The sequence below is a fragment of the Lonchura striata genome, chromosome 4A (assembly GCF_050655825.1).
Source record: "Lonchura striata isolate lonStrDom1 chromosome 4A, ASM5065582v1, whole genome shotgun sequence".
Classification (NCBI taxonomy): domain Eukaryota; kingdom Metazoa; phylum Chordata; class Aves; order Passeriformes; family Estrildidae; genus Lonchura; species Lonchura striata.
In genome coordinates this window covers 9,888,132-9,912,270 of record NC_140742.1, presented here as the reverse complement: position 1 = coordinate 9,912,270, position 24,139 = coordinate 9,888,132, and the positions used below count along the sequence as shown (strand labels likewise).

At 37.5% G+C, this 24,139-nt stretch overlaps 1 protein-coding gene across 10 annotated transcripts in view; it reads left to right on the top strand.

Annotated features, from left to right (window-relative positions):
- The first annotated feature begins 649 nt into the window (after nt 1–649).
- The window catches only part of THOC2 (THO complex subunit 2), a 49,126-nt gene continuing 25,636 nt past the window's right edge, over nt 650–24,139 (top strand). For 8 of the 10 annotated variants that reach the window (XR_014952401.1, XR_014952399.1, XR_014952400.1 and 5 more), the window contains exons 1-15: nt 650–815; nt 6,513–6,568; nt 7,719–7,810; nt 8,675–8,726; nt 10,776–10,846; nt 11,532–11,653; nt 12,410–12,543; nt 13,590–13,756; nt 14,452–14,544; nt 16,881–17,036; nt 19,912–20,084; nt 20,230–20,425; nt 22,152–22,193; nt 22,885–22,926; nt 23,935–24,065. Coding sequence is in view for 6 of the 10 variants with exons in the window: in XM_085570476.1 (XP_085426602.1) it covers nt 754–815; nt 6,513–6,568; nt 7,719–7,810; nt 8,675–8,726; nt 10,776–10,846; nt 11,532–11,653; nt 12,410–12,543; nt 13,590–13,756; nt 14,452–14,544; nt 16,881–17,036; nt 19,912–20,084; nt 20,230–20,425; nt 22,152–22,193; nt 22,885–22,926; nt 23,935–24,065 (1,589 nt within the window). In the remaining 4 variants the exon portion in view is untranslated. The remainder of the gene's footprint in view (nt 816–6,512; nt 6,569–7,718; nt 7,811–8,674; nt 8,727–10,775; nt 10,847–11,531; nt 11,654–12,409; nt 12,544–13,589; nt 13,757–14,451; nt 14,545–16,880; nt 17,037–19,911; nt 20,085–20,229; nt 20,426–22,151; nt 22,194–22,884; nt 22,927–23,934; nt 24,066–24,139) is intronic. The other 2 variants (XM_021548460.4, XM_031504792.3) reach the window with 1 other exon arrangement.

Sequence of the window (24,139 nt, the reverse complement as noted above, 5' to 3'; positions counted from 1 at the left end):
CACAGACCGACACACGGCTGTAACCCGGACACACAGACACAGACCGGCACACGGCTGTAAACAGGACACACAGACCGGCACACGGCTCTAACCCGCGCACACAGACCGGCACACGGCTCTAACCAGCGCACACAGACCGGCACACGGCTATAACCAGCGCACACAGACCGGCACACGGCTCTAACCAGCGCACACCATCACACCACCACGCGGCTCTAACCGCACACACACGCACAACCATGCGGATCTAACGCGCGCACGCACACACAAACCAGTACGCGGCTCTAACGCGCACGCGCGCGCGCGCACGCACACACACACACACACACACACACACACACACACACACACACACACACACACACACACACAGAAAACCACGCGGCTCTAACGCGCACACGCACACAAAACCACGCGGCTCTAACGCGCGCACGCACACACAAAACCACGCGGCTCTAATGCGCGCGCGCGCACGCACGCCCCCAGCACCACGCGTCCCTAACGCGCGCACGCGGAGCCCGACGCCCCCGGGACTTCAGCGCGCACGCGCGCGAGGCGCCCCGCCCCGCCCCGCGGTTCTAACGCACGCGCGCGGGCGTGGCACCGCCCCGCGGCCCCCGCGCGCAGGCGCAGTCCGCCCCGCCGCCTCCCCGCTCGGCGCGGCCGCGTCCCGCGGTTTCTCGCGGCCCGTCCGTCCCCTCTGACCCGGCGCCGCCGCTGCTCCATCCGGGCCCTCGGCGCTGCACGGGGAAGATGGCGGCGCTGCTCCCGGCCGAGTGGATAAAGAACTGGGAGAAAGGCGGCAAGAGCGAGTTGTGAGTGCGGGGCCTCGCCGTGGGGAGGGATGGGCGCTGCGGCCTGCGAGAGGGGGGCGAGGGCCTCGGCGGCCCGGGGAGGCTGGGGGGCGGCGCAGAGGCCGTCGGCCGGGGCTGCGTCCTTGCTGCTGGACGTGGGGTCGAAGCCGTGGTCGGGAGGAGGGCCTGGGCCGCTCTCCCGTCGGGTCCGGCCGGGTGCTGCCGCCCTCCGCCGACGCCCGGCCGCCGTAGCTGGGCCCGGCTGTGCCGGCGCCCCGAGCGCCCCATCCAGCTCCGGGCCGGGCTTGGCGGGGGTCGGGCTCATCTTCAGCCGCCCCCCGAGGTAATGCGGACCCCGAAGCGTGCCTGTGTCGCTGCTCTACAGTACTGACCTTTCTGGCAGAGGCCTCAGCCCCCGTTCCCGCTTTTTTACCGATTCCGGTGGGACTGGCCCTGTATTCTTTGATCCAGGCAGAGTACGGTCAGGTAGTCACTCCTGTTCTATTCCACAAAGTAACGTTTGTTCACGGAGGGGTTCGGTTGCCACCTCTCAAACTAATCCAGGTGTGCCAGGAGCTTTCCATTGTGGGCCTGTGTCTGTTTTAAGCCATCTTTATGTGGCAAGTTCACTAAATGTTGTGTTTCAGGAGTACAGCTCTTCAAAGGGCGCTTCACCAGTTTGGTCATTTCATGTTTCTCTGTTAGCTTAACAGGGGTGTTCTTTGCACTAGCTATATGTTTTTTATGCGCTCTTATTTTAATTCTTCCATGTGCTTTTGCTTTTTGTTGTAAGAAACAACAAAATTTTAAATTTTTCAGTTTTAAATATGAATGTTGCAGGGATCACTTAGAGAAACAGTTCCTGATAATCACTCATTTTATTTTCTTTTGTTCGTGTTTTCTGAAAGCTTGTGCAGCTTTGGCAATGAATTTTCTTTGTGCATGAGGGGAAATGGCAGTGGGTTGGAGATTAGAGAATGTAGAGAATCCCGGCACAAAACACTGTTCTTTCCAGAGCCACCATTTTGTAGTGAAGGGGGCCCCCTTTATAGCCGTGTAATTTTTGGTTTGAATCATGCTGGAGCCATTATTTGTGTTAGTACACAAGCTGAACATGTTGAGAGGCTGGTGGAGTTTGCAGGAGAACAGACATTTCACAGCTGATCACGTAATGGCAACTGCACTGTTCTCACTGGGTTCCCAGCTCTCTGAGCTTTGTAAGAGGCAACTTACATGGCTTGTGATCATGATAAAACCTTCTAGGATTGTTCTCTCCCCTCAGAGCAGGACTTCTTTAACAGGGTGGGAGGAGAGTGTTCATCTGCTGTGGGACCAATAAAACAAAATGATTAGCTAGATTCCTGTATTTGTGGTACTTGCACTTCATTTGGAAGACTGCTTAAATGGTGTTCCAGGCATGACTTAAAGAGCAATTTGCAGATGAGGCCATATGTTTTAAAAGAAATGTAATTGTGTCTGGATAACAGTTGTCAGGTTTTGCAGTGGTAGCTTTAGAAATTTGAGAAATATGCATGAACTTATTTTCTGGAATCTAAAGTATATGCATGTAGACAATATTTAGAGAACTTTTTTAGGAAGACAGCTTTAATGGGAGAGTCTTCAGTGTGTAACTTTTTGTTTCTTTTTCCAAAACTTCCTATCTTCTGATTAACTAGAGGAAAACGCAGCTGGGATGCTATCATTTCAGAATGAAACACATGAAGTGTTTTTAAGCATTAAAGTAAAAAGGGAATAAATGCAATAACACTACTTATTTTTATTGAATTATTTGTCTAATACCAGTATGCCCAAGAATAAAAATTAGGTCTAGGTGTAAGTTTACCCTTGGTCTTTGTGGTTGAAAGTGAGGACAATTCATTAAAATGATGTTAGAAAAGTGGGGAGGGGAAGGATGCTACAGAATGGCAAAACTGACATTACTAGCAAATAGAAGAATTACAAAAATTTAGAAGGTTTTTGGTAGGCATTTTAGGGGGATAAAAACCCTTCATAATTGCTAAAAAAGATTAGTTCTTATGGAAAAATATTTACTTGCTGGAGTATGAAATGGCTTACAGGATCTGGCTAGATCAGTTGAGATAGTATTTTGGCAGTAGTTACCTAAATGAGAACACATTTCTATGTTTTGGGGGAATATGAAACTATGTTGAGAGAAGAAAATGGTTTCTTTCAATTTGGCATTTCAACTTCTACTAGAATTTATTAATCTACTAGGATTAATAATGGATACTCTAAGATAATTATACTTTTTTTTTTTTTTGTTTTGGGGTTTTTTTGTATTTTATTTTTTTCAATGGTGTGATATTTTTGATTATGTGATCAACTTGTCATGATTTAACAGTGCTATCCAGAAATCAGAAGGTAAGGATTTTATGTCTTAAGAGTGTCATAATGTTAATTAGTAATGCAGCAGTGACCATTTGCTTCCAAGACATTGTTCAGAGACATCGGTCAAAACTGTACAAGCTTTGGATTTAATTAATTAAGCTACTGATGTGTAATAGTATCTAATAAAAATACACAAATGTGGTAGTTTCAAGTTCAGATCTGTCTCTAAGTACACTTTACTAAATTATGTTCATTTATTTGCTACTGCCAGATACTGGTGTGCAAATGAAGTTGGAATCCAAGTGTGATGACTTAGGCTGCTCAGTCTGGACTCCTTGTAGACCTACTTGTGTGTGCTGTGTTGGAAGGAAAATTGTTTCCACAAGAAGATGCTGATCTATGACTGCAGCCCACATGGGCATTTATAAGTTACATAGTAACTGGTACCTTACCTTGTTTTGTGAGAGATTCAACACATCAAGGAGCCTTTAGCATGGATGGAGGGCTTTAATAGAGTACCTGCCTGGCAGTTCATACACTATGTTAAGCCTCAGGGTAAACTGAAGAAGCTTAACATTCTGTGAATGTGAAATTTTGAGAATTGATCTTTCAGGCGCTTGTAGCTTGGTCGTTACTTTAACTCAACACTGTAACATTGCTCATGCAAGTGAAGGGCTGAGAATCAGCAAAAGAGAGTTTGGTTTAGTTGTGCCATCCTATCTGCAAAATGCACTTGATTGTACTTTATCTCAGCTAAAGAACTACCTGCATCAGTTGAGTTATGCATATACTTAAATGCTAGCAGGCACATGCACTTTGTGATAATTACTGCTTTAATCCCCATGTGGGAGTGAAATGGATGTTATAGGACGTGGTGTACAAGTTGGGAGGTCTCAGTTCCGGTGCTGCCTCTGCCATGCAAACTTGTTCACACTGTTTCAGAATCTATCCCATCATAGTCCAAAATAAATTTAATTTTGAAACTGTGGTTTTCAAAAGTAATTTTGTGGTTTTTTAAAAATATTTTTGACAGTTTTACTTTCAGATGAAGAGATGTAGGTTTTAGTAGAGCAGGGGAAGTCCTCCATCATAAGCTTGCAGCAATGAGCTACCAGGTCAGAGTAATAAGTCAAATGAACACTTACCAGATTGTGTCTTGTGAAGGTGCAACTGTTTTGATTTTAATTTCATGCACTCAGCTAAGACTAGATGAACTAATCACTCAGCTTGTTACTGGAAAGGAGGGCTTGTACCTTGTCTTCAGTCAGCAGGGTGCCTCTGTGGCCTCCTAGTAAGTGCTTCAACTTGCAGAGGTGGCTGAAGATTTGGGTTTTGACTAGTTTTCTGCCAGGTTTCTCAGTTTCACTGATCTAACTGATGGGAGGGCCCAAACTGCAACTGAGAAGGGCAGAAGTGTTTGTGAATGTGTCCCATTTCTGCAGCAACAAGCCATTAAATCAGTGCAGCTGTACTGCCTGGCAGCCCCTACAGAAAAGGTGGTCTTGCTTTGAGAGAATTCCTCTAGAAAAGAACAGAATCATAAAAAGAAATACTTTTGCCCTCTTTTTTTTCCTCCAATTTAATAATTCAGGTGGTTCTAATTGCAAATATTAAGCATGTTGATTTGCAGATCGTCTTGGAGTTTTTTTACTATTTTGATCAAGCAGATTCGGGTCTTAAAGTAACGTGGTGTTGTTAATACTATTTTGATACTGCTGGAGAGGGAATGAAAAGGGGTTGAAACTCTGATTTTGTATTAAGATGTACTTAAGAGAACTTATCAGTCCAAGCCAACAGGGTTGTTGCTCTTGTAACCTGGTTGAGGATACCATCTTAGGACATAGGGGCCGAAGTGTCTATCTCAGAAAAGTTTTTTTGGCATCTGATGTTTCAATTTACTGTTATTTGTATACAGAATTCAGAAATGAGTGCTTATAGGGTACCTTCTTTATGAAGAAGTAATTAAAATTTAAGAAAATTTATTTTTATTAAATTGATACACTCTTTGGGAACAGTTGGGAGAAAAATCTATTCTTTTAAAAAAATATTTACTTATCATTAATGAAAAATAAAATACCTATTCTCCTGTTTGCTGTCTCTATTCTGGTTATTTCCAAATATATTGCATTATCCTCAATAGTATTATGGCATCTTAGCCATACTTTTTGCTGAGGTTCTATGTTTCTGCTCATTGTTATGTGTGAAACTCCCTAGTTTCCAGTTGTCTGAAGGGTGTGTATACCTTATATTTGCTAATTATAGTTCTTTGATGCTGGAACAGCTGTTTAGTCCTGCTAGTGGTAATCTATATAGGATGCAAATAGAATGAGTAATGGATTGCTACAGAACTGTTTTTTACTGTTAGTTTTCGTGATAAGCCTCCGTAACAATTGCACATATCTGCATTTTTTGAGACAGCTTAAAATGGCTCCCACAGCAAACTGTAGGCTTGCCATCTTATGTAGGACTGAGACATAGCTCTGATACCCTCCTCAGTTTCTGCACGTGAAAGATACTTGAAAAATATGTGAACTTTTGGTTGAAAATGTGCAAATGTGACAAAAGTTCTTAAATTATTCCCTGGTGTCTGTTATGATAAAGATAAATCACTACCTTTCTTAAATACTGTCACTTTTAAATATGAAACTGCTTTTGAAACCTCTTGCTGGGGTGACAGTAGTGGTAGAGAAGAGGGAAGATCCTTACATCTTGGAACCATGTCCATTTCTAAGCTGTCAGTGCAGTGAAGCAGCCTGCTCTTTAAGCATTTATTTTCTAACACAGAGAACTATTAATTGATCTCATGTAACAGTCTGCACAGTACTTGGAGTGCTTTTTGCATGTGGCTGTTTGCTTGAGGAAACCCTGGGAGCAGCCAGTGACAATGCAACATGACAGGCTTTTGCTTCCTAGAGTGGATTTTTTTAGGGACTAGAAGAAAAAATTCTGTCTTACTCTTTGTGAAATATTACATGAGGAAATCATGCACATAATTTAATGTTAAAAGTTTTTTACAGGCATGAGTTTGAAAACTACCATAGTTATTCTATGAGAAGCATTTCGTCATTGGATAATGACAGTAGGTTATTGCTAGGACTTCCATGCTTCCACATTGCCTCATGTTCTTACTTTTCTCAAGGAAGCATAATGTTGGGAAGAATATTTATATGTGTTTGAGATCTATTGGGAATCTTGTGTTTCTTTGCTGTAAGTTCTCTGAATTAGGTTTTACTTCGGAGAAATTAAAATATCATCCATTTCAACTGCCTACATCTAAAGCTGTTTTAGCCAGAGCATCAATGAAAAAAGAACCCAGAACATTTGTATGCTAATATCTAATGATTTTTTTAAACATTTGTTTTATTTTAGTGTGCAGCTGTGTCGTGCTCTCAGTGAAAACAAAAATCATGATGTGGGTTTCAGAGGTAAGTTGTGTGGTTTGTTGGTTTTAGTTGAATAGGAAACAAGCCTGGAAACAGTTGATTATGGTACCTTTGCATGTATGTGCTTGGAAGGTTCATGTATGGTGACCATTAGTGTGTGCTAAAGATGAATACTACAAATACAAACACCCACTACAAGGATTGCTTTCAAACATCCAGGGATTTTTTTTGTAGTGGGTCATGGCAGCATCATCCAGTGTTTGATCTGTGCTGTAGAAAATGGAATTCCATTTTGCAAACTCAACATAAAACTAGCTTTTATTTTAAAAGTTAAATATATGAACCCCAAGGTGTGAAAGTGAAATTATCCTGTGTAAAAATAAATTGTTTTAATTCACCCACAGTGGTTTGTAGTCACCACATTACTGACTGCATGATTTAAGACATTAAGATCTGTATAACTTGTTATTGAATATAGTTTACTGAGCAAACCATAAAAGTGCAAGGTGAAAGCATGGGCTTTTGTTATTTTTCATATAGTAAAGCCACAACATTTTTGTGTATTATTTAAGAACCTTACAGATTTATCACAGCTGATTTTACAACCACCATGTTTACACTGCAAGGTTTTTCTCAAGTGGAATACCTCTGTTTAGTGCTTCAGCTTATTACAAGCGTTTTTAAGGTTGCATTCAGTGGTTGTAGGAGACTTTCCTTAAAAAAAATGAAAAATAATCCGTATCAAGCATCTTTTCTACAAGTAAATTTTACTTTCTTCTAGAGAAATAGTTTTTAAGGTCATATTTGTGATGAGACGTTACTAGGAAAGGTACTAGAACATGTTCTATGTATGAATAATATGATATGGATGGGAATTAGAAGGTAAAAGTGTCTTTGCTAAGCCAACTGTCAAGACTCAGGTTACTATATCCAGGATGGTAATTTTTCTTCCCATTTTACTGTACTCTCCAGAGAAAGTGGATCATTGCTCACTTTATGCCTGTGTGAAATCTTAGCTTTTGATGATTACTTTATTATTGCTAATAGATTAAAATTTATCTCCTTTGTTGGTAAGGGAAGCATATCCCCTTTACGTGTCTGTTGTCTGAAGTCTGCAGCATTACTGTAAACATTGCCTTAACAGACTAGGATTAGCTAATATGTTCCTTAGTCACCTCTTGTCTTTCAACAGATATTCAGCAGGCTTTGTATGAGCTTGCTTACCACGTTGTCAGAGGAAACTTAAAGCATGATCAAGCTTCTAATGTTCTTGGTGATGTCATAGTAAGTATATATTTGTAACAATTGCATACTTATCAAAATCTTTCTTATAAAAGGCCAGATAACATCCAAGCAGGAAAATATTCAAGAGATTTTTCTTTGATGTGTCTAAAAAGAAATTCTTGTCAAATTCTTCATTTGCGTACACTTGATGTATATGTAGACTGGCAGGGTTCCATTTTTTCCCTTTTCATGGTGAGGAATAGATGTTTCAGCAAAACTTAAAAGTTAAGTCTCTTTTTAAGGGCACATAAGTGAAGTTGTTAATAAATGCTAGAAATAAATGTCACTTTCTCATGCAGCACATCTGTAATGCCACCTGGTTTAAATCTTCAGAAATTATTTCTTATTTTTGGTAAATTGCTGTTTTGATGTGCATGGAACATTAAGGACAAATGTGTTGCAATAATCTAGTGTAACCTTCTTTGATTTTTTGAACTTAAGCACTGATGTTGAGGGAAGGCAAGGCTCTAGGGCACCTTGCTGTTGGGGTGGCATGTAGGAAATCATAATCTGTGTGGTGCCTGAGAAACTGCAGGTCACTTTCTCACAGAGGGATAAAGAGCCTTGAGCTAAAGAGGTGGAAGGACTAACCAGGGGGTTTTGTCCCTGATCACAAAATACACTTAAATTACATTTCAAGGTTGTGGGGTTTCACTACATATCAATAGTTAGCACAGCACTTACATTAGATATTAGTCAGTAATTAAACATATTCATTATTAATATGAATTATTAATAATATACAAATATACATTACTAATTAATCAGAATTTTATGATGAAGCATTATTTTATATAATGCAAACATCTTCTAAATTTGCATATTGGAATTTCTGTGTTCATTAAATGGGATCTTGTTTCTTAGGAATTCCGAGAAGACATGCCTTCTATCCTAGCTGATGTATTCTGCATATTAGGTAAGTTGGGTTCCCTTCCTTTCAGCACTGCAACAGATTTGGAGAAATTAATGTTTTGTATATCTGCTTGTTGATGTCTTCACAGCATTTCATTAAATTTGTAAAGCATGATTTATCTGTACAAAGCATGTGATTCTTCCTCAGTGTATCTGTGCTTCACTTGTTAATGTCTCTTCATTCTGTTTTGTTCTGTTATAGTTTCCAGAAGTTTGCCTATTAAAGGCAGTGGAAGTTGATCTGCCAAGAATAGTTAAAGGAGCTAGCTTGTAAGAATGTTGGATGTTAGCTAATGGCATCAATGACTTAGTGATGTTATCATTCTTAAATATTTTTAATAAAAGTTGACTTACTGGTAGGTAGATAGTTTCTCTTTAGAATGTATTCTGTAACTATTTTTGTCTGTACAGTCACTGTTAGTGAAATGGAGCTACTTGTCCAGAAATCTAAGGGCAAATGGCATTAAGTCACTATCTGCCAGCTGAGCAGGCTTTAAAGGTGTGCATATCTTATTCTGATGATAACTTCTGGATTTTTATGTTGTGATGTTGATCCCAAGCTGTTGCTCTCATGTCTTCCAACTGTAACTGCCTGCAGTTTCTGTCTTGCTCCATGTCTGTGTTTTTCAACAAATTTCAGAAAATTCTTCTACTGATCTGCTCATCACAGGTCCTGTGTGTTCTGTGTATTGAAGGAGTGAGACATCTTCTGTGCTGTGCTTGCTTGTGAAGAGAGGCACCTCATTAAGTTTGCATGTGCAGCCTTGGTTTTATACATCTGGATGATAAATTTTGACTTTGTTTTATTCATACTGTTTCATTCTGTGTACTTGTATCATTTTGTGATAACTAATTTTCACAATGTAATATTACACTGATGTCCTTTTGTTTTTTAATCTGCATTGGAAGGCTTGAGTAGCTGCTTCTTGAACTACTTAAATACCTGAAACTAGTGTATCTGTCTGCCTTTTTCTATTTATTTTTCTTTTCCCTCTTTACTTTAAATTAGTGTGTAGCCAAATGCCACGTTTTCACTAGTATCAGAGAATAGTATGGCTAAGGAGCTGGGTTTCAAACTCTGGGACAAAGGACATTTGACTGTTTCTTGCTTGTTTCCTCCAACCCCTTTTTTACTCTAATAACTATTTGCTGCTATCAGGACTTTTTCTACCCAACTGTGTGTGTTTCACTATGAGAGAATTTTAATTTGTCCGCTCATCCACATACACTGGAAATATTTATTACTGCAGCTTGTTCTTTGGCTGAGAGTATTGGCTGCTAAGGTCCAGGCAGATCTGGCTGGTCTGTTGCCTCCACTTCTACCCTGCTACATCACTTTAGGGTCTTCTTTCTGACATATTTGTTGCTGATGTTCTCTTTGTGGGTATGTGTGGTGGGTATTTTGTTAGTTTGTTTATTGTAATGTCTGTAATGCATTCTTTTATGGAGTTTTCTACTCCTTGTGCAGTTCCTCACATCCTGTAATGATGTGCTTTTTTAAAACTGCTTTAGAAGGTTTGCTTTCCTGGCCAGTGTTCCATGGCCTGTCTTCCCATAGGAGCAAATTGCTTTCAGTAGTTGACAATACAGAAGAAATTAATGGTAATACAGCACCATTGCTGCTAAAAGGCTGCAGACAGACAGTAAATGGTAGTTCTCTGAAGCTGCAGGAAAAATGATTAGAACATTGCCTTAAGGTGGGGATCATGCAGTTGTCTTCAGTGGTTTGTATTTCTGGCTTTGTGCTTATTATTGATCTTCAATGCTTGCCATAAATGTTATTGCAACAAAGAGAATGGCAAGAAAAATTATTGCAGCATTCCTCTGGTTTCTGTTTTATCTTTTCATGAGACTTGTGGATGTGTGAGAATTGTCACCAAATATTATGTGAATCTCATGGGGGATGAATAGGTGGGAAGTGGCAAGAAACTGCCATGTTATTAATAAGTTATTTGCCTTGTGTTATCATTAGTATTTATCAGAACAGTTACTAAAAGAAGAAACTCAAAATTTCACAAGTAAAAATGCTTTTTTCCCCCATCATCTTTTGTAGATATTGAAACAAGTTGTTTAGAAGAAAAAAATAAGAGGGATCATTTTACACAGCTGGTATTGGCCTGTTTGGTAAGTTACACCTGGAAAGTCTTTTGGAAAAAATGCATGTCAGAATTTGATAAGGGAAATAAGAATGATGAAGCTGGATTTTATTCCCCAGAAAAGACTGTGTTTTCCAAATGCCCAAATAATTTTACAGTTCTTTCCAAAGTGTTGTGATAGAAGAATATAGTATCGCTCCGTCTTGAGCTCTTTTAAGAGTTTTGAGAGAACTTAAGTTTTTCCATCTGTTGGTTTACCAGAAATTTTGCTTCTGAATTATGCCTTGAGGTGCACTTCTTTATGTAACCTCCTCTTGTGTTTAGAAGTAGCATTCCTAAACGCATGGAATAAGCTTGATTTGTAGGAAAGTTCAACATATGAAAATAAGACTTCTTAAAAAATAAAGAATACGCTTTGTATATATGCAGTTCTTGGTAGTAATGTCCCTGGATGCTATGCAATGTATGCTTGGTAACCACTAATTAGACTCTAGGGCTTGTTTCTTCAGAGTTCTCTTGTATATAAAATCTACCACTGTAAAATTCCAGTTTCAGTTAATAGTGTGTCAGTTTTGTCTGCTTCTGTGTTTGAAGCAAAATGCAACCTTTTTTCTGTTGTAGTTAGAAAGCATATGTAGAATAAAGTAATAATTGTGTGGTTTCTAGGTCTTTGTAATTGATACATTTGGTGTGTGTTTTTGGTGTTTTTTTAGTATCTTGTATCTGACACTGTCCTAAAGGAGCGTTTAGATCCAGAGACACTGGAGTCATTGGGACTCATCAAGCAGTCTCAACAGTTCAATCAAAAATCTGTTAAAATAAAGACAAAACTATTGTAAGTTTTGGGGCAAGGGGTGTTTGGGGAGTGGGTGGGGATGGGCAATGAGTCTGGTAACAATGTTTTCTACCAAGTACTCAGTTTTCTTTGGGAAATGTGTTTTGTTGCACTTTTACTTCCCATTGACAAAAGAATTTTGTTAGCCCTTAGTTCTCAAACTCTTGAGAAGTATAAAATCTTTCTCATGTTAACTATAGCTTTTGCTACAGGGATTCCATATACACAGATTAATTAATATTTATTTGTTATACGTGAATTTACAAAGTATAACTAAATTGATTATCATTCTTGCATCAGTTAAGAATAGGTTTTGTTTTCATAACTAGGCAAACATAGTTATTTTAGTTTGGGCAACACGGGTTATGGTTTTTTGGTGTATGTTTGGTTTCTGTCTCTTCATCCAATGTTTCAGTGTGAAAGAACATTGCATGAAACATGAATAGGTTCTTAAGCATGGACTGCCAGAGAGCAGTTCTCCACAGTAGTGTGTAGAACAAGCTTTCCTGTTAAGTGTAAGTCTAATCTTTTTAATTGTTTGCATTTGAAATAAGAGCTGGATTTGTTTGGAGAGTGCGTGCTCCCTTACAGGTATTCATATACTGCATTTAATAGTTCTTGCAACAGCTCAAGTTAATATCAAGTTCTTAAAAATGTGTTCAAAATTAGCATTTTGTATAACAAATTGCTAAGAGCATAAGTAAGCTTCACTAGATGCCTGTTACACAACGGTATTTAATTTCTCTTTATTTGCAGTTATAAGCAACAGAAGTTTAATTTGCTAAGAGAGGAGAATGAAGGTTATGCAAAACTCATTGCAGAATTGGGTCAAGACTTATCTGGAAATATCACTAGTGATTTAATCCTTGAAAATATCAAATCTTTAATAGGTAAGGAATTTATTGAAAGAATGTGGGTATTGGTTTTCCTGTATGATCTTATGACTACAGAAAGTAGATCATCTTGGATATAATTATGGTATTTTAAAGTTCCCATTTCTGTGAAAAAATTAATTTTGGGAATGTTGTGTAGGTATACTTAAATATTGAATTTATGATGTAGCTATAGATAAGCATGCTGTGATTTTAACATCTTTTGAAGATGTGCTTATCAGGCATATTGGAGCATAACAAAGTGATGCTTTTTGCTATTGAATGTATCAATTCAATGCATGAACATTATTTTATTCTTGAAGATACTGAATGAATGATTCCTTGTGAAGAGAAATGAGAAGTAGTAAATGTTCTTCCTTTATCTAGTTTTTTTAGTGATTTTTCCCTATTTCTAAGTTGAGTCATTATGAGAATCTCACAAAGTGGAGAATGTTAAAAACAGGAAATATCTGTAATTACCCTTGTTTTACACTTCCCTTTTGAATAAAGAATTCTTTAAAATATATTGATTTTTGCACCAATGCCTGTCTGATATGGTGCCAGTGCAGTAATGGGCAAAAGGCTATGCTGCCATTTTATAAAAAAGTCCCTTTTCCCCTTCAAATAATAAACAAACTTTTCTCTTGTGCTGGCAATAATGCTGAATTAACAGGGCAGTACCACCAGGAGGATCAGGGTCTAGCTCAAACCAGACCATTTTCTGGGGTGTAAAATAAGTACTAGCTGGCTGATTTGTGTGTCTGAATGAATATGTGTGATAATACAAGAGAAGCCACAGCCCATGCCTTTTGCTGGCTCTATGTTGTTGATGAGATCAGGTTTTTAACTATTAAATGTTCCCTTTAATTGTCAATTTCTGCTTTTGCTGTAGTCTGGGTTGCAAGTCCTGTTTAGTATTTTTGTGTAGTTCAATATCAAGATTATTTTGCTGCTGATAAAGGTTCAAGTTTAACTGAAAAGAATTAATTTAAAAAATTAATCCATTTCTGTTTTAGAGAGTGAAGATGAAAATTAAGCTTTTCTGCTCTGTCCTTCTCCTCTAGGATGCTTCAATCTTGATCCTAACAGAGTTTTGGATATCATTCTAGAAGTCTATGAGTGCAGGCCTGAGTATGATGATTTCTTTGTACCACTGATAGAGTCTTACATGTACATGTGTGAGCCTCAAACTCTATGCCATATCCTTGGTTTCAAATTCAAATTTTATCAGGTAATGTATTTCTGTTCTTAATTTTTGGGGTTTGTGGGTGGTGGGTGAACTGCAGAACTGTAGTCAGTAATAACAGATTTTCTGCAGTTGTTTGTTATTTTGGTTTTGTTTTTTCTTCGTTTTTTTTGTTGTTTTGTTGTTTGGTTTGGGTTTTTTTTTCTTACACAGAAATTAGTTTTTAAGTTGCAAAATTCTGGTATTAAAAGCAATAATTTCATTATTTGAGTGGGAGTCTCTTACCATATTTTACAGGAGAATGCTTAATGTTCTCTTAAAAGAGCTGAAAACAATCTTGATACCTTCCACTTGAACTTGTAGAGTTATGTAAGGACTGGCATGAACAAAGAGACTGTACATTATAAACAGGACTTATCCCCAGGAGTGAGGAGCATGTTTGCAGGGGAGTCATGGTTGATATTTGATAATATACTCAAGAGGTTTTTTAAAATGTACAATTAGGAATTACATAAAAGAACCATAGGGTGTGAAGATAAAGTTCTTGTTTCTCAAAAAACTGAAGGTGTATTGTAGTAAAGTCTAGTGAGCTGGAAGTTATAGCTGTTAAAATAAGATGGTAACAAGTAGAACTGTGGGTTAATATGTTTCATCTGAACAGAAATCGAGTGTTTCCTGTTTTATAATCTTCTGCTGGGTCTGATTACTTTTCTCTTAAATTTTGATGTTGTCCATTTTAGGATCCAAGTGGTGAGACCCCTTCCTCCTTATACAGAGTTGCTGCTGTCCTTTTGCAACATAATCTCATAGATTTGGAAGATCTTTATGTTCATGTAAGTGACAGTACTTCTCTGCTAGATGCCAAAGCTGAGGACATTTTAAAAAAAGAAAATCAGATACTTTATTAGATTTCTAAATTTTCAAGTTCGTTATATTCTGTGCAATACCTGCAGCTGTACAATATTGAGTGACTTAACATTTTCAGTGCTTTCTTAATGCCACATACACAAATAAGCACACATTCAAATATGAATGCTGATAAACTTTATTTGAATTATTGGTGAACATCCTCCAGATTGTTTACGTTCTGGTAGAGTAGGAAGCTGCAGGTAAATGCCTAAGTAATTTTGCTTAAGAATTAGACCCATCAAGTTTTTTGTTACAAGATCAGTTTTTGAGAAAAGTGGTAAGACAATCGGCTCCAAATACTGTTTTAGTTTAATAGTATGGTTATTTTTTTTAATGCTTGCAGGTTCCTGTATAGGCCTCTCATTCTCTACAAGAATTCTGACCATTTGTTAGGTTGAAAGAAGGAAATGGACTTATTCTCTTATAAACCAACCAACATTCCAATTTGATGAATGCTTAACAGTGTGTTGTAGTTATCAAATTAATTTTACATTATACAAGAATTTTTAATATCAGAATATCTGTGGAATAGTCTTAGGAAATTTAAGATTCAACTCTTCCACTGAAATCAAGGAAAGAGATCTAGTTACATGTGTGAAAGGTTTGGAATGTAGTCCTGCCATTAATTTGTGAGGCATTTCATAGCCTGAGTCACAGTCTCATCAATATTGACTCACCAGTAACTGTCCCTGGCTTCATAGGAGTATTTTAGCTGAAAAAGTGTTGGGTGGAGCAAGAGTAGGAGTGCATGTGTCAGATAATTGGTGTGGAGTGAGAAATGTGTGTTGATAACGCTTGTTTTTAAGAGAATGTTTGTAAGCTTACAAAACATGCTCAGACTTGGGGTTACAGTTGCCTGTGCAATCTCAGCTCAGACTTGTGCAGGTATGGTCATGTTTTCTGCCAGGCTTAGGCTTGAGGGTCCCTGCAGTCATTGCACTGTTCATCTGCATGATGGTGATTCTCAGTCTCATTCCAGAATCTGTCTGCCAGTCTCTCTGTCACTTCATGTTTGAGATGGTGTATTTTTTAAATCTCTTTTCAGTTCAGGCTTAATTTAACTTGCTATGAAGGTTTCAATCAAATAATTAGCATGTAGGTGTTGAGTTTGGAGGGGTGTCCATTGTGTGGCTCCCATAGGAGAGCACTGCCAGGATTATCATATTAAGAATGTTCCCACCTCTGCCTTCCCTGCCCTTCCAAGCCTGTAAAAACTGTTCTCAATTAGTGTGTGTATACACACAGCCATATAGAACATATGGCGTCCTAAAGATACAATTTACCCATTGGAATTCCACACCAGATACTTGTTGGGGAAGCCTAGTAGTTCTCCTGTTTTCAAATGATAAAAATGCAGCTCCTTTTACCTTTCCAAGTGGGGTTGATTCTTCCCCAAATTTCTGTGAAATGGAGGAATTCTTTCATCCTTCAATGATCAGCTTGGGCAAAGAAAACCTAATAAAAATCTTCTCTCGTTAAAACCATTAGAAGAAAAGAGGAGTGCATCAAAGAGGTCATGACCCTGTAGTAAGTTGATTACTTATTTGCAGCGAAAATGTGATTTTGGTTTCAGGAGCTAAATTGAAGTTTGGCTTTGTGAGAAAAAGTTCTTATTTTGTCTCACAACTTGACCTTTTAATTTTTGAGTGTAGATTTATATTCCTCACCCTGATTATTCTTAAGTACAACACTATGCTGAGGTTTTTGTCATACTAGGTACCTTAAGATGGTTTTTAAAGAACAGATGTTACATGTGTTTAACCCACATTGCCCATAAATTAAAAATGAGGTAAGCTTTAAATGTTTTTTCTTTAAAATAAATGTGCAATGAAAGTGTGTGGCTAAGTAGGTTACCTGGTTTTCCTTGGTGATTAAATTTTTCTTCCCTTTAGATGAGCAATATTTTGAATATTCACTTGGATTAAAGGCACTGAGTTTTGTTAATGTTATCATGGATTATGTGTGTAATTGTCACCATAAAGCTATAGCTGGATGGTAAATTGGAGGGCAAGGGAGACTCGGACAACAAATAGTTGTGAAGAAGTAGAGTGGTATAATTTCTCACGAGTCCTTGATGTCAGAATTGTCTGCTCTTAGTGTAGTTCCCTGTTAGGGATAGTGGCAGCAAGGAAAAGAAACTGGTACCCTGAAACACTGTCAGATTAGTAACAAGAGAGGACCAGGTTCTTCTCCAAGCTCAGGTGATCCACAGTAGGAGTTGGTCACTTCAATTTTCAGATAAAATGTTCTGTTTTTTCAGCTTCTACCAGGGGATAATGCCATCATTGAGGAACACAAGCGAGACATAGTGGAAGCTAAACAAATTGTCAGAAAACTTACAATGGTCGTCTTATCATCTGAAAAGACTGAGGAAAAGGAGAAAGAAAAGGAAAAAGAGGAGGAGAAGACTGAAAAGGTGCAACTGAATAGCTTTCTTTTCAGTAAAATTATTTGAATTACATAAAACAAAACAATTGTTATAGAAACATATTTATATTTATTTGAAAAACAGTTACGTGCTTCTCGAATGGCTTGTATTTGTCTTCCAACTGCACTCTGTTACATTGAACATGCAAAAACGCATGGTTTGGGGTTTGTTCTGGATTTCTGTGCATAAAATATTCTTGGTTCAATGGCTAATTGATTTCTTCCTTCCCTTTTTTTTGTATTGGCTCCACTAAGTATGCCCCAGCATATATACACTTCTAGGGTTCATGATAGTGTAATCCTAGTTGATGTCATAAAAATAAGGACATTAGTTCTCTTAATCAGGAATTGGGACATAAAGATTTGCCAGACTTAGGAATGTTGGCGTAATTGTCCTGCATTTTAGAAAAGCTTTTAACAGAAGATGTTTACTTGTAACTGCTCACTGTGCTCTCTTTTAAGCCTGTATCTCCATATGTGTAAATTTATACTCTTAATTTAAGTTCCTACTAAGTCAGATTTATGTTGCCCTAGCTCTAATTTGATTTAGTGTGTCCAAGCTTTATTTTAGAAACAAAGTTATTTGATTTCTTAGAGGCCATTCTGTTGTCATCTTCATTTGAGTGATTAAGTACTTCTTAAACACCTTATTTAAAACAAAACAAAAAAAAAAAAAAAAAAGCTTGATATATGCATTTTTAAGTTGCATGCTGGAGTTGGGGGAGGGTTCCATCAGTCTTGGTCGTTTCTGTTTTTGTATTTCTGTATCCTATTGTATTCCTTATCAATCTGGTTTATCTACCTAGTCCTACTTCTTCTACACCACCTTGCTTCTGTTAATCTCCGACCTTCCTTCCTCCTTTCATTTTTCTTTCCTGGCTTGAAAAAGCTAATTCTATTTTCTTCCCTCAAGCACCTGCCTTCTGATGCTCAACTGCAGCCACAGCTGCTGCCTATTTCTTTCACTCACTTTAGATTTCTGATCTCCTGCCTTTTGCTTACACCACATTGCTTTGGCCCACCTTCTCTGCTGTAAGATGGAACTGCCCAGAATTTCCTGAAGGGTGCTTGTCACCCTCTTCTGATGGAAAAATAAACTCTTGATGGGACATGGAGAGTGTCTGCATTGCAAGTAATGTCAGAGGAATTAAGACAGCTTTCATGGCTAAGCTTTAGAATTAAGAACTAGGGAATTTTAATCTTTAGCAGAAACTGCAGCATTTTTCTGAAGGATTAAAGTGACAAAGTCTGTGCCTGTGTGATGGGAAAATTGAGAGCTATACTTCTTAACAGAAAGCAATTTCTGTGACTGCACACACTGTTACGCAATGTGTGCTGTTTCTTGAAAAGCTTCTTTCTGTGTTAAAAGTATTTTTTGTATGTGCTTAGCTGCGCACTTCATAGCAGTTAGGAGAGTAACTGCATGTGAAAGGTGCTGTCAGCCTAAGTTTAGGCACATTGTATTCAGCAGATCATTTTAATATACTATTTTGATACAGTTTCATGGAATAAGTGCCTGCATAAGGAAAGTAGTGTTTAAAAAGTATTGACCTGACTTTTTTTACATCCATAATGTGCTTATTTTGTGTGGTTACAATTCATTACTATCTCGTGACTCTAATATGAATAATTTAGTCTTGACAAAGTGCTGCTTACTTTTGCCTTTTACAATGCATTTGCCATAACTGTGTGATAGGACATCCAGACAGGTCAGAGTGTGGGCAGCAGGAATGGCTTTGACAGCAGTTCCAGAGTGACCCCTCTGTGCCAGACATGTCTTGGCTTTTGGAGAGCTCATGTCAGAATTTGCTTACCCAAAAGTAAAGCAGTGTGTGAGCTCCACAATTCAGCATGCATAGAGACCTTGCTTGGTTTTGCTGTGGAGCTTTCCTCTGCATGTTACCGTGTGCTATTCTATTTTCAAAACTATCAGAAAAAAATTTGCCAGTGTTAAACTTTTAAAGAGGAAAAAAAACCACTAAAGCTGAACAAACTGTAGAACCATGGGAGTGTCTGTTTTGTAAGTAATTATTGTTCTTATCAATTGGCCTTCTCTGTTTGTGTGGTTTAAATAAAATTATATTTTGCTTTAAAATAATAAAAACATTTTGTCCTAGAATTGTAATTTTTCTCTCCTGGGTGTAAACATCATCTTAGGCTTGTAGTTACTTTCAGCTAGTTTTCCTTACTGTTAGTCACTGGGGGCCAGGGAAAACCAATTTGTAATAATAAAACATATCAATACCATGCCCCTTAAAAAGTGCTTTAATAAAGGCATGACCTTAATTATAGAGTCCTGCTTCCTGTTATGCTTGTATTACAAAGGGAATTTTGGGAAAACTTTGTGTAGACTTGCACTTAAGTGTAGAGTCTCCTAGAATAGATGCTAATGTGAAACTTATTGTACAGACAAACTGGGATGGAGAAAGGGTTTGGGTGTGGCTTAGCTTTTTCATTATTCTAATCTGCTTTTGCAAGAGAAGTTTGTGCTTTTAAACCCAGAAAAACACGCAGCATAAAGGATTCTTAAGTGCTTGAATTGTTCTTAAAATGTCCTGTGAGGAAACAAGCTGCAATAGATTGTGAAAGTTTGAAAAAATATGTGATCAAGCATACATCAGACAACTTTATAAATTTCTGTTTAAACTTTTTCTTTGATCCAAATGTTAAATTCTACATGGATTGGTTTATAACTTGTTTTGGTGTTTTCTTACTATCTAAATGTCTAGCTCAGTTTTATTTTGCATATGTTGTTATTACACGGTTGATATACAAGGCTTTTTTCTCTAGCTGTGGATTGCAGCTGCTTAAGGAGATGTGTTAAGGAGACTTTATAAACACACTTTTTCTTTATTATCTTGCAGCCTCCTGATAATCAAAAACTTGGCTTATTGGAAGCCTTATTAAAAATTGGTGATTGGCACCATGCACAAAGTATAATGGATCAGATGCCTCCATTTTACTCTACTTCGCACAAGCCGATTGCAATCGCGCTTTGCCAGCTCGTCCACGTGACAATTGAGCCTCTGTACCGCAGGTAAAGTGACAGCCACAACTCTGCTGCTGCACAGGGGATGAACAGTGCCTTTACAGCATGAATTCACTGATAAGCCTAATTATAAATACATTTCTAAAGTTTTCACTTCTGTTTCATGTGAAATTCTGCACATTTTATTTTTCAGAGTTGGTGTACCTAAAGGAGCTAAAGGGTCACCAATTTCCTCTTTGCCAAACAAGAGAGCACCAAAACAAGCAGAGAGCTTTGAGGAATTGAGAAAGGAAGTGTTCAACATGCTTTGCTACCTTGGTCCTCATCTGTCCCATGATCCCATTTTATTTGCAAAAGTAGTGCGCCTTGGAAAAGCATTTATGAAAGAGGTTGGTATGACACAACAGTTGGTCAAAACATGAAAAATACCAATTACTCTGATGTCAAAAAATGCTTGTCTTGCTAATTGTGTGATATTCAAATGCTGAAACAGAAGATCTTGACTAAGGACAAATTTGGAGAACCTTATTTTTGATCAATGTTATGAATTTTGAACAACTTTAGGCACTTTAGGTTTATAACCACGGATATTTAGTGATATCTAATTTCCTGTTATGGTATTCATATTTTAAAATATTATCTCTGTGTGTATAATTAAAAAACCCAACAGACATATGGTACTGACTGTCCTGAAGTCCTTCTACATTATTACAGCAACAAGGTAGTCAGCAAGGATTGATAACCTAATACACGTGCAGTACAAATAATTTCAGCTTTCTGTTCCAGCTTTTAGGTTACTTGGGAAATGGGGGATGTTGCATCCTTTTACTTAATGGGTTTTTCCCATGTTCTGCCTAGTTAAAATGCTGCTCGTATTGATCCCATGTCAGTGACAAATCTTTAGGTGCTGCTAAGGATGAGTTTGATGTGGAAATCACTTCAAGTTGCCAGCTTCAGAAATTAACTGATCTCTTGAGATGGGTTACTGTTCTTAGACTGTGTGTCTGTTGAAGGATTGGCAGTATGACCTGTTTTAGAAGGCTGAAAGTTGAATTTTTATTTTGAAGTCCCTTAAAATGTACTCAGTAGTTCAGATTGAGGATAATCCGATCTTCTTTTCTGGCAATTTGCTGTTTACCTGACAGTTTCTGGTTTATTCTCAAGTCAATAATAGGGAGTTTTTTGGGGGTTTTTTTTGTTTGTTTTTGTTTTGTTTTTTTTTTTAATAACAGCTCTGAGAAACTTTGGAATAAATAATTTTTAAATTGCTATTATTATCAATGAACAACCAGTCCACCACCTCAAAACTTAAAAGCCATGGGTTTTGTTGCCCAGCATTTTAACTTATGAGAGAAAATTGGAGAGGTTGATTGATTGAAGTGGTACTGGAGGGGAAGTTTTCCATTTTACAACTTTTATTTACTTAAAAGTATTTTTATTTCAACTGCAGCTAACAAATTCTGAAATACTCATATACCACCATAATTTATATACCACCTGAGGAGAGGCTTTCATGTCCAGTTGTACCTGATCATGCAGAGCTAAGAAAGCAGATGACTCTTCGGATTGATGATATTTTTGTTCAAAATAGCAGATTTTGTCAAGAGAAGTTATTCTCTTGACAAAGTTATTATCTTGTTAGGTTCCAAGATGCAGTGATAGGGTTGGAGACCTACAATAACTTTGGGTTCCATGTAGTCTTTGTAATAAAATCAGGGAAGCTTCAGCTATTTCCCTACTTCTGTATCTCTGTATAAGATTTCCCAGTGGTAAATACTCTGACTTTATAGCAGGCCCATTTCTTGCTGGCCAGTAAGAAGACAGATGTGACTTCAGTGGTAGCTATTTTGCCCTTACAGTGCAGTTAAGTTGGAAATTATAATTTTAAGGGACTAATGCATTTTATTGCTGTCAGCAGACTTAGGACTACTTTGTAATTGAAATATTGAAGGTTTGTGAGAAAGCCCTGTTTCTGAGGATACATACACTGGAATGGAGATTACATGGTTATAAGAATCTCTTGTGCAGGTTTACTGCAAATATACTTATATAACTTATATAATAGTTTAATGTATTTCTGACAAGAATGAGCAACATTTTAGCTATTTGCTTTAGGTTGGAACTTTGAAGAAATTCGTCAGTGACAGAGTGGTTAAGGTAACATAGGGAAAGTTATTTTTAATGCATTGTTGCCATCAGCATGTTCTAGTTGTGAAAACTACATTTAACACGCAGTAGAAATACTTGTAACTGAAGGTAATTTGACTTTTAAGTTAACCCATACAGTAGTTAAAAAGTTAGACTACTAACATTGCACTGCAGCTTTCATGCTAAAGTGTACCTTTAAAATAATTCTGCACTTACTGGTGTGATAGCTTAATACGCTTTTCATGGTGAGTGGAGCAAGCAGAGAGAGTAATTTAATAATGAAGTCTAAAAGCTTAAGAGGGTGTTACTGTGAGAGAAAGATGGGGGAAATAATCTATGGCTGTTGGTAACTGCATTGGAAGTCCTCAGCTTATTTAAGTAGAAGGTGAATGCTTATGCAATTTTTTTTCCTCTCCAGTAAAAAAATTCAGTATTTCACATGTAATAGCAAGTTTCTTTGTAGTTCTAGCTATTATTTATTTTTGGACAAAATTGTCCAAAGTCCGTATATGTATGTAAGGAATGTGTTTCATCCATGCATTTGAATTTCTATTTAAAAATACTTTAATGCTGACAGATGTGGCAGATTAAACATTGGAGAGATGCTTGGCCCCTCAGGTTTATGCTTTTGCTGAGATAGCCCTTTTCTGAAACTGTTACATTAACTGTGCTACAATTAACATGGTTGTCTTTGTTATAGTTTCAGTCTGATGGAAGCAAACAAGAAGATAAAGAGAAAATGGTGAGTTTTGGAGGAAGGTGTTTTTATGAAAGATTGTAATGGTGACCAAATGTGCATTTTACTTCGTACTTGCTTGGAATCAGCTGGAAATTCTCCAGTTATTTATTCTATAAATTCACTTCATGGTGGGGAAAAGCATAGAGAAAAGACAAATTGGAAGTAGGGGAGGTGTTTATTGGTACAATGATTTTTAAAAAAAAAAGCTTAATTTATTTACTTCAAAATTTTCTAATTTATTTTCAAGATTATTCGCAATGAAATCCAATTTCAGTATAAATCTAACATACAAAAACAAGTGGTTTTTTTTTTTTTTTTAAATCAGCAAATGCGTTTTCAATATGAAGTTTCTGCAGTTTTTATTGTTACTTACTCCTCTTTCTCAGTTATCCTGATTTCTTAAATCATTGCAGAGAAAATTCCTTCTCGGTTTTATGTTTTGTTTTGGTTGTTTTTCATTGTTGCTATAATTATTCTAAAACAGCTCAGTGGAAAAGAGAAGTGTTTAAGAAAAGCTAAGGGTGGTAGGATACTGAAAACATGGAAATTGGAAATGTATCTTGCAAACATGTATAACGCTTTCAGGTTTTTATCTGAAATTTTGAAAATTGAAGTAAAGGTGAGGAATACCTTAATACACGGAAGGCAGTTACTAAAATAAATTTTCTTCTTGGTTGCACTTCATGCAAGTCCACATAATATCCATTTTTTAATGGTATGTTTGATTGGAAAATTAGTGCAACCTGCTGATGATTTCAGCAGCTTTGTTCTAGTATCTTATATAGGCAGATAAAATATTGACAGTATCGATAGTCTGTAAAATATTTACTGAATGATTTATGATGGGAGATATTTCTAGGTCCTATGTAGATTTTTGTTCTGGAAGTCTTAATCTTGTGGTGTACTTGTTTTTTTATCAAATTTTCCATTTGTGCATCTGCACACTGCATGTATAACACTGCTTCTGAGGCACTTCCTGATAGTTACCTTGGATTTTTGTCCTTATCCCAGGAAACACTGTTCAGCTGTTTGTTGAGTATTACTGATCAAGTCTTGCTTCCATCCCTTTCCTTGATGGACTGCAATGCATGCATGTCTGAGGAATTATGGGGAATGTTCAAAACCTTTCCATACCAGTACCGGTGAGTAGAATGATTTGTTTCCATCCTTTGGAATGTGCTGCTGAATTGTCAGTTCTGAAATTCCTTTTCCTGTG